Source organism: Solanum pennellii, chromosome 1 (genome assembly GCF_001406875.1).
Source record: "Solanum pennellii chromosome 1, SPENNV200".
Taxonomy (NCBI): domain Eukaryota; kingdom Viridiplantae; phylum Streptophyta; class Magnoliopsida; order Solanales; family Solanaceae; genus Solanum; species Solanum pennellii.
The window spans coordinates 102,259,138-102,272,004 of NC_028637.1; the positions used below are offsets into that span (position 1 = coordinate 102,259,138).

At 35.8% G+C, this 12,867-nt stretch overlaps 3 protein-coding genes across 3 annotated transcripts; 2 read left to right on the top strand and 1 right to left on the bottom strand.

Annotated features, from left to right (window-relative positions):
• The first annotated feature begins 1,918 nt into the window (after window positions 1-1,918).
• LOC107030288 (lipid transfer-like protein VAS) lies at window positions 1,919-2,643 on the top strand. Its single transcript, XM_015231622.2, has 2 exons — window positions 1,919-2,276; window positions 2,370-2,643. The coding sequence occupies exons 1-2, from the start codon at window positions 1,955-1,957 to the stop codon at window positions 2,462-2,464; spliced, it is 417 nt and encodes a 138-aa protein (XP_015087108.1). The 5' UTR covers window positions 1,919-1,954; the 3' UTR covers window positions 2,465-2,643.
• Window positions 2,644-3,677: 1,034 nt separating this feature from the next.
• Window positions 3,678-4,401, top strand: LOC107025782. Its single transcript, XM_015226530.2, has one exon. It carries the CDS (start codon window positions 3,751-3,753, stop codon window positions 4,252-4,254), a length of 504 nt encoding a protein of 167 aa, XP_015082016.2. The 5' UTR covers window positions 3,678-3,750; the 3' UTR covers window positions 4,255-4,401.
• A 39-nt stretch (window positions 4,402-4,440) lies between these two features.
• Window positions 4,441-12,584, bottom strand: LOC107007221 (DExH-box ATP-dependent RNA helicase DExH9). Its single transcript, XM_015205748.2, has 15 exons — window positions 12,424-12,584; window positions 11,999-12,288; window positions 11,561-11,761; window positions 11,253-11,471; window positions 10,138-10,476; window positions 9,691-9,795; window positions 9,349-9,459; window positions 8,271-8,521; window positions 7,754-7,877; window positions 7,383-7,662; window positions 7,150-7,304; window positions 6,397-6,546; window positions 6,056-6,288; window positions 5,195-5,456; window positions 4,441-4,906 (listed from the first exon to the last, which is right to left on the bottom strand). The coding sequence occupies exons 2-15, from the start codon at window positions 12,263-12,265 to the stop codon at window positions 4,628-4,630; spliced, it is 2,976 nt and encodes a 991-aa protein (XP_015061234.1). The 5' UTR covers window positions 12,266-12,288; window positions 12,424-12,584; the 3' UTR covers window positions 4,441-4,627.
• Between the last annotated feature and the right edge of the window lie 283 nt (window positions 12,585-12,867).

Genomic DNA, 12,867 nt, shown 5'->3' on the forward strand with positions numbered 1-12,867 from the left:
CGAATAAAAACGGAAGGGACAAAAAAAAAAAAAATTAGACAAAAACTAAAATGAAGAGAACAGAACACACAATTCGTCCCACGTGCAACACAGAGAAATAAAAGGGACAAAAACAACAGAAAGAGAAACAAATCAAACAAAAGTAAGAAAATTAAGAGACAAAACGACAAATAATTACGACATTAAATAATTGAAAATTTTGGTCCCAAAAATGATGAAAGTGACTGCTGGGGGCATTCAGGTAAATTCATTACTCAAGCAAATTAAAGCTTGTGATTGGCTGATTCGTTATGGGCTTCCTTTCTGAGGCCCAATGGATCTAGTCTATCATATGTAGTAGGGAAACTTACATAAATGTGCTATAATAATAAAATATTTACCATTTATAGCAACAATATTTTTTTTCACTTGATCGCTTTTAATTCATTTATAATACAATTTTAATACATATTACAGATTTATCACAGTATTGCTATAAATGGTAATAAACAAAAAGTATCACTAAAATCTGTAATTATTTTTTAAAATGTATTAATTTATGTAATTTTTCCTATGTAGTACACCCACTATTCTTGTTCGGCCCAAATACATTTTTTTGGAAAACTTTCACATATAACCAGTTAAAAATAATTAATTATTTTCCATAACTTTAGTTTGATAATTACAAATTGTAGTTACATGTTATTTGGAGGAGAGAGGCGAGCGAGAGAGGGCAGAGAGTGGGAGAGAGGTAAATTTTATATGTATGTAATTGTATATAACTGTATATTATACATATACATTTGTATAAATGACAAGCGAGATTGGGAGAGGGAGGAGAGAGGCAAGAGAGATCGAGAGAGGAAGGAGAGATTCGAGCGAGAGAGGGCAGAGAGGTGAATTTTATATGTATATAGGCTAAAATATTGTATATTATACATATTTATTTGTATATCCTGGCGAATTATACATATACAAACATGACTAGTTATGCAAGCTCGAAGTCAGCCCACGTAATTAATGTATAATGTTAGTCGCGAGTGATAATTATAGCAAACTATAGCTATGACGAGTATTTAAATAGTATAAGTTTGCTTATCTGCGTAATTTTCTCTTTTTTTTAAACCCCAAATAACCCGCCGCCTACGACCTCTGCCACACCCTCTATCCTTCGGGTGAACACTTTGTGCGTATTGGATAATCCCCTCCCCACTCTTAATAGCCTGCAAACCATACAAGGGATGTAAACCGCACTAGGCAAGCCCCATGAGACAGACTCACTTAGAAGACATTTCAAGGCAGATTGATCCCGAGTCACCCGTGTGGATAATCAGTTAACCACCCTCCAAACCAACTGAGATATCCATTTTTAGCGGGTAAACATTAAATTTATTATTCATTCTTTTTTATGATTGTTGAATATCTTCTTATTTTTAGTTCTTCGAGTGTTATGTAATTAACCTTTCCTCCTCATTCAATACTAAGGATCAACCGTATTTTCACTTAATCTCAATGTTATTTAATTTTGCCCAGAAATAATGATCACATGCATTTCTTGAGTAAAGAGATTATCGCTTTTCCAAAAATAAAAATAAAATATCTTCTTCAAAACACTTTTTTAAAATTATAAAGTTTGTAAAATTTTAATCTATAATAAGATTACTCTTTAGAGTAGTATGTAGATGTCAATAAGCCATAATAGTTTATGTGTATGTGAGTCAAACTAAATCTTCTAGACAAATTTACCAATTTTTAATGGTAAACTAATTAAAGAAAATGTATAAAACTAAAAGTAGCTCAACTTATCTTAACTATATTCCAAAAGTCAAAACCCTTAAGACAACACATTGTTAGATCAACAACTCCAACAATGCATATACATCCAAATCAAAAATAAAGTATATAAACATGACAACATGTAACCAAGAATATCAAAGAAAAAAAAAAACAAATTCAAAATCGTATCGAAAAATTAATGGAGATGAAATATTTAATGATGACAGTATTGTTTTTTGGAGTAATGTTGCAAGAAGGCATGAGTCAAACTAGGGATTCATCATCATGTATGAGCAAGTTACTCCCATGTATGAATTATTTAAATGAAGCAAAAGGTGATCCACCACAAAGTTGTTGTAATCCATTAAAAGAAGTAATTAGAAAAATGCCAGAATGTTTATGTCAAATGGTAAGTATTAAAGGGAGTAAAGCAGCAGAACAAGCTGGAATTGATGTTAATGAGGCACAAATGTTACCTGCTAAATGTGGACAGCCTGTTAATTATATGGGATGTCTTAAAGGTATCGATTACTCGAATTAAAACATGTTTCAATCGTAAATATACGAATAAAATAATTTATCTACTTATTTGGAATTTGTGTTCTTGGTTTTAGGTGCATCAAATTCTGCTGGAAAATCAATGGGGATCACTATAACCATGACAGTATTTTTGGTTGTTGTTTCTATGATTTTATTTCAATTTTTGTGATAATCATCGTTATGTTATTACTTTTTTGCATTAATTGTTGAATATTGAATTAATTTACATTTTATTTGCTTTGGTGTTATATTTAATATCTCAATTGTATGATCTATCGACATGCTTTCTCTATTTTAGTGAGGCAAAAATTGTTTATTGTAGAATGTAGACTAATCAGGCAATTTTCGTCAATTTGCCAGTATCTAATCTTTGTTTTAAGTTGTTGAATTTCAATTTAAAGGGAAAAGAACAAATATATTCTTTTTTAACTTTGTGATTTAGAGCAGCTAACACAATAATATAGCGCACATCAGAGAAGAGAGTACCCTTTATTAGACAACCCTCCGTGTCCCTTCGTAAGAGATGGAGCGATCGTCACTCTACAGCTCAAAACTGACCAGTACAAAATCATGTAATCTGTCCTCGTTTATGTAGCCCACTTTGCACTAGCCTAACGCCTTGCCTACTCGTCTTTAACTATATCCTTCAATAGAAAAATGAATCTCTCATCGGCTAAATATGCAGATCTATATTAACTGAATTTGAAGAAAAATGAATATCTCATCGGCTAAATATGCAGATCTATATTAACTGAATTTGAAGAAAAATGAAAATCTTATAATTGATTTTTTTAATAAAAATGTGAAAAATTAGCTTAACCCTATTTTTTTTTTGAAAAATCTCGATCACTTTCCTATTCAATCATCACAACTATGACTGATGAGGAATTTAGTTTTTTTGGTTGGGTTGAAGGAGTAAAGAGATACTCCCTCCGTTTAAAAAAGAATGACCCTATTTTCTTTTTAGTCTGTTTAAAAAAAATGACCTCTTTCCTTTTTTGGCAACATTTTAACTTTATTTTTTCCACTCGACATGTTTCGAACCACAAGATTAAAGGGCATTTTGATATATTTGACATAACTTTAATTTAAAATCAATAGATTAAAAAATCTTCTTTCTTTTCTTTACGTTCCAAGTCAAACTAGAACATCCTTTCTGAAACGAAGGAAGTAGTTTATTAAAGTCATAATGACATTTTAAAATTAAAAATGTATATTCACTCTAAATCACAAGCTTCGAAGTGAGCAAAATAATCCAAGATTAGTCCTATAACATTTTGCTAGTATTTTAAAAAAGTTGGTGGAGCTAGGTTGGCGAAAAGGGTAACGGTCATAAAATTTGGAAAAAAAAAGTTGTTTATGTATATCATTTCATTTTCTTTTTAAAACGGATAACAGCCCACTTTGGTTATAACACATTATACAAAAATCATCGTTGGCACACCCTCTAAGCCTATGAAATTGACAAAAGCCATGAAGAAGCTCAAGTTCTGGTCAAAAAAGAAGAAGAAAAAGAGAGTTCCTCTCCTTGACCGACCACCATCCCCGCCACCACCGCTCCTCCCTTGCTATTACCACTGCCCTTACAATTACCCAGTTCAGCCGTCAGCACCACCTTTGCCACCTTGGTTCGAGTACGTGCAGCCATATGATGACTCAATTTTCACAACAGAGCAAGGTTCAGGTTCAGGTTCAACAGCAGACAGTTCAAGACAAACTCATGGTAGTACTAACTCTCAGCACATTGATAATGTTGGTGAAATCAATCAACCAAAACCAACACCATCGGATAATACTTTGCCTCAACAGTATATGGTTCAGAATCAAGTGTACGGCGTACCTGTAATCGCAGAAGCTAGAACAGAGAGAGGTGCTGGAGCTTTTGGATGTGTGATCAATTTTGGAGCTCATTTGTTCCGTTGCTTCTTTCCTTGCTTCCATATTCGAGAACTGAAGTAAGCTGTCATTGTTTATGCCTCTATCTGGAAACTCTCAGTATTCTTGGTAACATACTTTATATATTTATAGCAAGTAATAAAACAGTTGTATAAATATATGGATGGTAAGGTTGTTTTCTTATTTATGAAGGTGAATATTGTCATGTCTCATAGCAAGATTTCTCAAATATAAATGTCAGAAATGTAGTGTATTTAGCTCCAGTAGATATTGAAACAAAAGGAAGATGTAAAGTGACATAGTTAATTTGTTTATTTTAGATAAAATATAAATAATGAGCTACCATACAACAAATTAACATAATTTAGTGGCAACCACACCCATCTAACCTAACCTTTGTAACTGGAGCATTGGCAGAAATGCTTCAATTATGTATCTACAAATATAGAGATGCAGCAAAGACAATATCCCTCTTGATCTTGGTAACAGCCTCTTCAAATTTTGCCTCAAGCACGATATCCCCAATGGATTTTGCAGCTTGTATTAGCTGCTGAAGAACTTCCTCCAATCTCCTGATAGCCCTGATTAAACTGCCTTCAAACACCGGAGTCATTTCCATAATCTCATAAAACTTAGATCCTTTAGCCCAAGCATAGACGGCCTCCATGATATCAGGTCGGAAAGAACTCACGAAGTTCTCAACATCTATTTGGACCTATTGAAAGCAAAACAGAGTAAGACAGAAAGGTATACAGGAAATCTATACTAGACAGAACAACAATAGTTGATCTTTGGTTGTGGAATATGGAGGGTCTTCGTTGATTAGTTTCTCAATTCAATTGAACTGATTTACAAATTCAAAGTAGTGTGGATGTACATATGTGCTCAATTGAACCCGAAAAACTGAAAGATAATAACACAGAAAACCGTGTTCATTCTGCTATGGTATTCTATACCACAACTATCAAAGCTTTATCAGCACAATCATTCAGATGACACATACCTTGCTCTCGAGCTGAACTTTTGCCACTTGCCGAGCTGTATCCTGTAATTGTGCAAAGAGCAACCCAAGCTCTTCCCGGGGCTTTTGAGCATCCTGAAGCTTTTCTTGCCAAACAAAACAAGAGAGAAGAGAGACCATATCCTCCACTTTAATATTTCTGAAGGTCCCATTCAACATCAATTCAGTCAAGGTCAACTCATCTGCACTGCTGATTTCGCTGGCTACTTTTCCTTTCTGCAACACAACATCATCCTTGATGTATCTGCATAACCCCCAACCTTGTAAGCATTTCCATGCAATCCACAAAAATAGCTAAGTCATAAAGAACAGACGAATCCCAGAGCAAGAAACCGAGAGAACGGAGAACATGATGAAGAAGCAAGTATGATACCAAACAGAGGGACCAAAGCGTTGCAGAAACAAAACATTTCTTTTTACCACATAGAAATAGGATAACATCGTTTCTCCCCATGGTTCTCTCTTCAAAGAAGGCTACTTATTGAGCCCATTTTCGACATTGTCAGTCAAATACACCCACCAAGGATCAGAATTACAGTAATTATTCAGGAGGTGACGGGCTTAATATAACACTAGAAACATTTTGAATGTTACTACACCTTAGAAAGGGCACAGCAAAATGGAAATATAATTCTGAAGTAGAAGAGAAAAAAGAAAGAAAAGATAAAACAGTTCAACAATGGAAAGATGGCAGCAAGATATAAGAGAAATAACAATATTAACAGCATGTATACTCCTCTAATTTTGACAGATGCAATAGCCAACAAAGCACAGCTTCAAAGTAGAAACAGAGCCAATCAGTATAAACAATACGAGGTCGGTGAGATAGACAAGTAAATTTACCCAAGTCTTCTAAGAGCTCTTTTCCGTGCTTTAAGTTCATCTTTGAAAGCTAAGACAGTTGAAGTACGCAATGTTCTCTTGATTGATTTGATTTTGCTGGTAAGTTCTTTCTTCTTATGCAAAACCTTAAGCTTCTCTTTTATAAGGGGAGACTTTGCTATCTCATACTCTTCAAACAGACTCTCAAGAGCCTCTATCCTACTCGAAGCCTTCCTGTACGAGCTACTTTGAACCTGCAGAACATGCATAGAATGAACATCAAGCTAATATTAGCAAATGAGAGAGAGAGAGAGAGAGAGAGAGAGAGAGAGAGAGAGAAAGAGACATAGACTGCGTCTGACCTTCATGTCATCTTCTGGGTGTAAGAGAGGCATGCCCTCTTTTGAAAATCTATTGAGAACTTCAGAAACCTTCTTTAGTGTATTTTCTCGAACTTCTGAAGGCAAAAGATCCTTTGGTATCACAAGACGGACACTGCTCAAACTATCAATCTGTCAATTAATAGTTTATAGCAGGGAACACGTTAGCTAAGCCACACAAGCAGAACAACAAGCATACATTTAAGTTGCATGATTGTCAATGTAAAAGACCTAAATGTATGTCATCGACCATTTCTATATTTTCTTTCATGACCTACCAGATAGAAGATACATGCAACATATGAAAAGATGAGAAAAGATCTTCAAAATCTATGAAAATCAAAGCATTCACATGCAGAAAAAAAGCCAAGAGCATCCAAGTGAAAGTAACCTTTCCACCAAGGATCCTTTCCTTTCACAGTTCAACCAAAGGTGCAAGAACTGAAGGTGCTCCACCAAATCCCGACCTTGTTTCTAGTTGTCAGGGTCTGTTAATGGTGGTTCTTGAGCTTACTCCTTTCTACAAGGATTTAACCTCAGTTTTTCACAGTTTCATCCCATTTCACTGACTGTTAGGCCACACCTTGGTTGTGTAAGTTTGAAGTTATCCTAGTAGAACACACACGAAGGCTTGGTACAGTTTCAAGACTCTTGTCGCAATTCATCATCTTAAATTACTAAATCTAATACTCATTATCAGATTTTCTAGTAGCCAAATAAGCCTAAGGAGCTTACCTGGGACAAAGGAAGAGAGACAACAGCTGGTTCACCAGCATCCTTCAACCGAACGACTTTAATTGTCTTTCTACCAACCTCATCCTTCTGCACTATACATCTCGTGAGTACATCTACTGTATAGTTCGCGTCCTCCGGTTTTTTGTTTGCATCATCTGAACATGAACATTGAACTAAAGGTTAAGGAATCTAACTAACAAAAGAACTCAACTGATGCTGAATCAAATCCTCACCTTCAGAAATCCCTTTCACTCTTTCAAAATTAACTATTACTCCCCATGAGACCTCTTCACTGAGGGAGAAGTTTGGGTCAACATCAACCTTTGTACACTCAATGCATACAAGCCTACCAGGCTGCAGGAAAGGTAAGCAATATTTTGGAGAAAAAACAATGCCACGTACATCCCTCTTCAAGCTCTTATATTGTTCTAGCAGATTATAATATCTCTCAAGGCTGTCTTCTTCTTCAATAACAATTGAGTTTCTCTCCTCTTCAAGAATCTTTGCTTGTTTCTGGCAAGAATTAAGGAAAAATAAAAGCAAATCTCACACGAATTTCAGAGAGAGAGAGAGAGAGAGCCGGGAGTTGAGTCAATCGACAAACCTCAAGATCAGGAAGTGCACGATCTGCTTGAAATTGATAAAATGAGTTACGCAGCAGATTTTCAGGATGACCATCTTCAGACCGTATTTGATTTAAAAGCATGTTATAGCTTAAATGGAAGGCACTGATATACACAAAATAGAAGTCAAATACAAAGTTGAAAGTTCTATACGATGATAAAACAAGTTTTTTTTTGGGTTGGGTTTGGGAGATCCATTTTATTTTTATTTTTGTCACCAAGAAATCTTGGGGGCTAGTGGTGCGCACTTAAAAATTCGGAGGATAATGAGCTTGCCCCTCTACACGGCCATACTCATTTATTTAACCAATTATTCATTTTTCAGCAGTGCCAAACAGAAGTACAGTAGTCATCAATGCACTATTTGCCGTCTCTGTCTTTTTTCCTGTACGTTGAAACATCTTAATATGGGAAAAAAGAGAACATGTTTCTGATCCTCCTAAGAAAGATAATTTACTCAAGAGAGTCTAGATTTAAATGAGAATTCAAAATTGGCACCTGTTTAATGCATCAGCGCTTCCTTTTAGCATGAATTTAGCTGTAGAAGGTTCAAGTTTCTCATCAACCATAAGGATGCAGATCCCACGATCATCAATCCCCCGACGGCCAGCACGACCACTCATCTGAATATACTCACCACTGGATAACCACCTAAACTTGTCTCCGTCAAATTTACGGACATTTGTAAAGACAACAGTTTTTGCAGGCATGTTCAACCCTATACTGAAAGTCTCTGTGGCAAACAAACACTACAAGAAAATCATATAATGCAACATGATTAGGATTGAGCTTAGAAGAGTCTCTTACAGAGCTATAAAGTAAATACCTAATGATTTATGCATAGATAGCTGCAAAGTTTGCATGTGTAAGAATTTGTGTATCCTATAACTTCAGAAGTACTTAAAAATGAGGTAAACAAATCTGAAGGAAAAAAAACAAAAGAGATAATATATAAATTCTTCTGGCACCTATTCTTTCATAAGCGTTCCACTGGCACCTTCGTAGAATGATAGCAGAAGCCATATTCCGTATGTAGAGCCTAAGCTGGCCTTGGACACGTAAACAGGAGCATTTGTCCCCACTTATGGTCCCACACAGTATCCGGTACCCGATTTTTGGGGCCCAACAATCAGAATTTGCACAGGGAAGTCCCACTTTGGGGAGGGAGGGGGGGGGGGGTTAAAGCACCCCCAATCAAAGATGACTCCATACTCAGGGATAGAACTCGAGATCTCTAGTTAAGGATGGTGGAGTACTTATTACTCCACCACAACATTTGGTGGTACGAACAAGAATTTCCTCACCAAAACCGAAGGTCACCTCAACGACCAAAGCATCATTACTTAGTTGAGCTAGTAGTACTCTATTAGGGGATTAATAAGTTCACATATTTCGAGCATTCTCATCTACTCCACAACTGCAGCAAAATTTCAGGACACAAAACAAATAGATCTTTAAAAGCAAACATAAAGTTAATCAACTTCTTCTTAGAGTGAATGAAGTCATGTTGTCACATAAAATCCTTCTCCTCATAGAAATAATTCTTTGAAGCAATTAAAGAAATATTTTCTCCAACCTTGATGAACCCTTCTTGGAACAGGATTTCAATCACTTCTTTCAATATAGGGAGCAAACCAGAATGATGCACACCAATTCCACGTTTCAATAGAGGTAGCATATTTGAAACCTGCAATTACAAATAGATCAGTTACTCTACCCAAAGATCTAAGATGTGAAATAATAATCTTTTCCCATAACAAAACAAACTGCAACTCCTGATCCCGGGGACATATGGTGAAAGAGAATACTGGTAGAAAGTAGAAACTGTACTTAGTAGGAAGAGTATTCAGAGCTTCACTGTAACCACAAAATAAATCTCAGCTATACGTCTAATCAAAAATAAATATAAGACGCTCACCTGAGGCAGCTTTTTATCATCATCCGACAACATGTCCATGGCACTCCAGAAAATAGTTTCAATATTCACCTTCTCATCATCATTGTTTAAATCCATTTTAGACATCTATTCCAATTTCAAAAAGCAGAATAGTTAGCCTATGAACCAAGAACCAGTGTTTTTAGACAGATCTAAATGTTCTCGTCATCTCGTGTGCCACCAGATAAAAAATCCATATACTCTCACACAAAGAGTAGGTTTCAAAGTGGATGGAAAAAAAATATACTTATACAGTGTGGAATGTCATGTCAAAGCTTGATGGCATGGCCTCTTCTTTCTGAACCGGGTGAAAAGGGGGTATAATAGTGAAGAAATCAGGAAATTGAAACGCTGGTTTGCCAACATCACAGTACAGCAATACAACCATCTAAGAATTATCCACTTCAGCAAAATACACAGAAAACGTACCTGCATTGCTAGAAATTCACATTCTCTTTTGCTGAAGCTGAAGCATATTACAGGATCGTATTGCCGCTGGATAATCATTTTAACCATCTTGAATATGTCACTATTCTCACCAGATTTGCCAACAACCAGACCCTTCTGCCACTTGCTATTTTCTCTTTTTTTATCCCCTTCATTGGCTGGAACAAGAGCATTCAAAGCTTTCTGAAAACTATCCTCACGAAACTTCCCTTTATCATCAACCACCAAGTATAACCCATCACCACCAGAAGGAAATATATAATGCTGAAGTGGTGTGGGTCTATAGTCTGTATAAACAATGTGACATGGTTTCTGATGGACCTGCACCATGACAAACCAAATTATTATCCCACCATAAGATCCACATAGTTTAAACTTTCATAAATTAGAATCTCAGCAAAATAAGGATAACTCAAGATTGCTCTTTCTAAGTGGTGAAATATTCTGGTAATAAAAGCTCTCCTCATCGTTTGCCATTGCGGATAACTTGATGCCTTAGTTTGGACTAACCAGAGTAATTGGTAGATACAGCTAATTATTTACATGCACACAAAAGAGGAGAGAAATTCATGAGACATGGGATACCTGAAAAGGTAGGGAAAGAGGCGTGAAGGATTAGGAAAAACAGTGATCCAGCTGGGTCTAAATAATTGCTTTGTAGCCCTATGTCAATCTTTAGTCCAAGTCTCTTTGCTTGGATTCTCTCTCTAAGCATCATCCTAGACTAGTGTATGCTATCATCTCCAACATCTAAAGACATGCAAAACCTAGCTACTTCGTGAAGACTGAAGTAGTTTATAAAGGAAGCAAGGTTTTTTGCAATATATATATATATAGACACACACACACACATACTCAAGCAGCAGCATTATGACAACAAGTTCTTAAAGACCAAAGGCAATCAATAAATATCTTTTCAAATACATCTCAAGAACTCCAGAAAACTTTCAATGAAGGTCATTAATAATAAAGTAGGAAGTACTTTTAACGTTATCAAAAAAAAAAAAATAATAAAGTAGGAAGTCACATCCATGATCATATCAGATGGTTTCTAGCATCAAGCATACTGATCAATTTTGATGAGTATAGGATACTACCTTTGCAACCCAATCCGCAAACTCTTTAGCATTGGGCACCGTGGCTGAGAGGAAGACAAAGTTAGAATTTTTTGGGGCCATAACAATGCTTTCCTCCCAAACCACACCTCTTTCTCTATCACGCATGTAGTGTACCTCATCAAATATAACCCAAGCCACCTCCCTTGTAACCTCTGATCCTTTGTACTGCATACTACGCCAGATTTCTGTAGTCATTACCTGAAACCAAAACACACCTTAGCCTACTGAAACCCAGGACAGATAAGAAAAAGCTAAGGGCAAAAGCATTGCGCACAAAGTGGGCATACCAGGCAAGAAGCATTTGGATCAATTGTGACATCTCCAGTCATCAAACCCACATCTGAAAACTCCTCTTTGAATTCTCTATACTTCTGATTACTAAGAGCCTTAATTGGTGAAGTATATACTACTCGCTGGTTATTCTTCAACGACAAGGCAATTGCATATAATGCCACAACTGTCTTTCCCGCTGACGTGTGTGCTGATACCTACAGGCACAGAACTTCCAATTCAGTCACACCACTGTTACGTATACAACTTATCTAACTAAGGTCTACTTAATATAATGGCGGAATTTAGAGGAACTGATAAAACTGCAATTTTCCATAAAAGACAAATTATTTATTACTGTAATGATACAGGGACCCCAATAGCAGTTTAATATTAAGAACATCAAGAAGATGCTTTGATAGATTGATTTATCTTCTGGGATAAGACTAACTTACCATGACGGATTCGCCATTATTAATACAGTTGATTGCTTCAGATTGAAAAGGGTCGAGTGGAAAAGGGAACTCTTTAGCAGGTTTTGAATCTTGTTGAGGCAAACCAGAAGTTGAAGCAGAGGGAACATACCCTTCTGGATATGACACATCATGCAGACATGTCACTGGCTCATCCGCACCAAGTAAATCATTTTGTTTTAGCTGTTTACTTGGAGGAATATCATCCTCATTGGAGAATTCTTGCGACTTCCTCTTAAAAGAACCCATCTTTCACTATCACTCCAACAAACCTAAAACAATTCAATCAATAAATTAAACCATGTTCAGTTACATTTATCAACTTCAATGAAAAACCTAAACTATTTCCCAATAAATAGAAAACAAGAAATTAGAAAGAGAAAAAGAGTGAGGGAATATGATTTTACTGGAATAAAGTCTTCGACTGAGAACGAATATCAGAACCGGTGGCCGGCGATTGTATTTGCCGGTGCTGGTGACGGCGACTTTCTTCCGTTCGTTTTAGAGCGGCGGAGAAAGGAAAAGAGACTAAAATTTCGCAGGTTTGGCTAGTAATAAACCTCAGGGTTTTTAGTGCCTAGTAATAATAACCTTTGGGTGTTACGATTTTCAGATGATACTTTTATTACAATTTTATTTAATTAAAAAATAAATTGTGTTAAAATATTTAGGAAGTCACTCATATAGCTTCTCATTTTATTCTCTAGTTGTCTTAGCATCGTTTGGTAATTAGTTACTCATTGCATTAAAAAATTATTTGCAAAAATATCTCTCACTATTTATTATTTATTATGATGGAAAAGATATTAAAAGAGTATCAAGGAAAAAATGAGTCTTTAATTAAAAACACA

What these genes read in the sequence shown, in the direction of transcription:
- LOC107030288 (XM_015231622.2), top strand. Translation starts at nt 1,955, where the DNA reads ATGGAGATGAAATATTTAATGATGACAGTATTGTTTTTTGGAGTAATG. An exon ending in TTATATGGGATGTCTTAAAG is followed by an intron (nt 2,277 to 2,369) that starts GTATCGATTACT and finishes TCTTGGTTTTAG; the next exon opens with GTGCATCAAATTCTGCTGGA.
- LOC107025782 (XM_015226530.2), top strand. Translation starts at nt 3,751, where the DNA reads ATGAAATTGACAAAAGCCATGAAGAAGCTCAAGTTCTGGTCAAAAAAG.
- LOC107007221 (XM_015205748.2), bottom strand. Translation starts at nt 12,265, where the DNA reads ATGGGTTCTTTTAAGAGGAAGTCGCAAGAATTCTCCAATGAGGATGAT. An exon ending in ATCCAAATGCTTCTTGCCTG is followed by an intron (nt 11,472 to 11,560) that starts GTATGCCCACTT and finishes TTTTGGTTTCAG; the next exon opens with GTAATGACTACAGAAATCTG. An exon ending in ATGATAAAAAGCTGCCTCAG is followed by an intron (nt 9,460 to 9,690) that starts GTGAGCGTCTTA and finishes TTGTAATTGCAG; the next exon opens with GTTTCAAATATGCTACCTCT.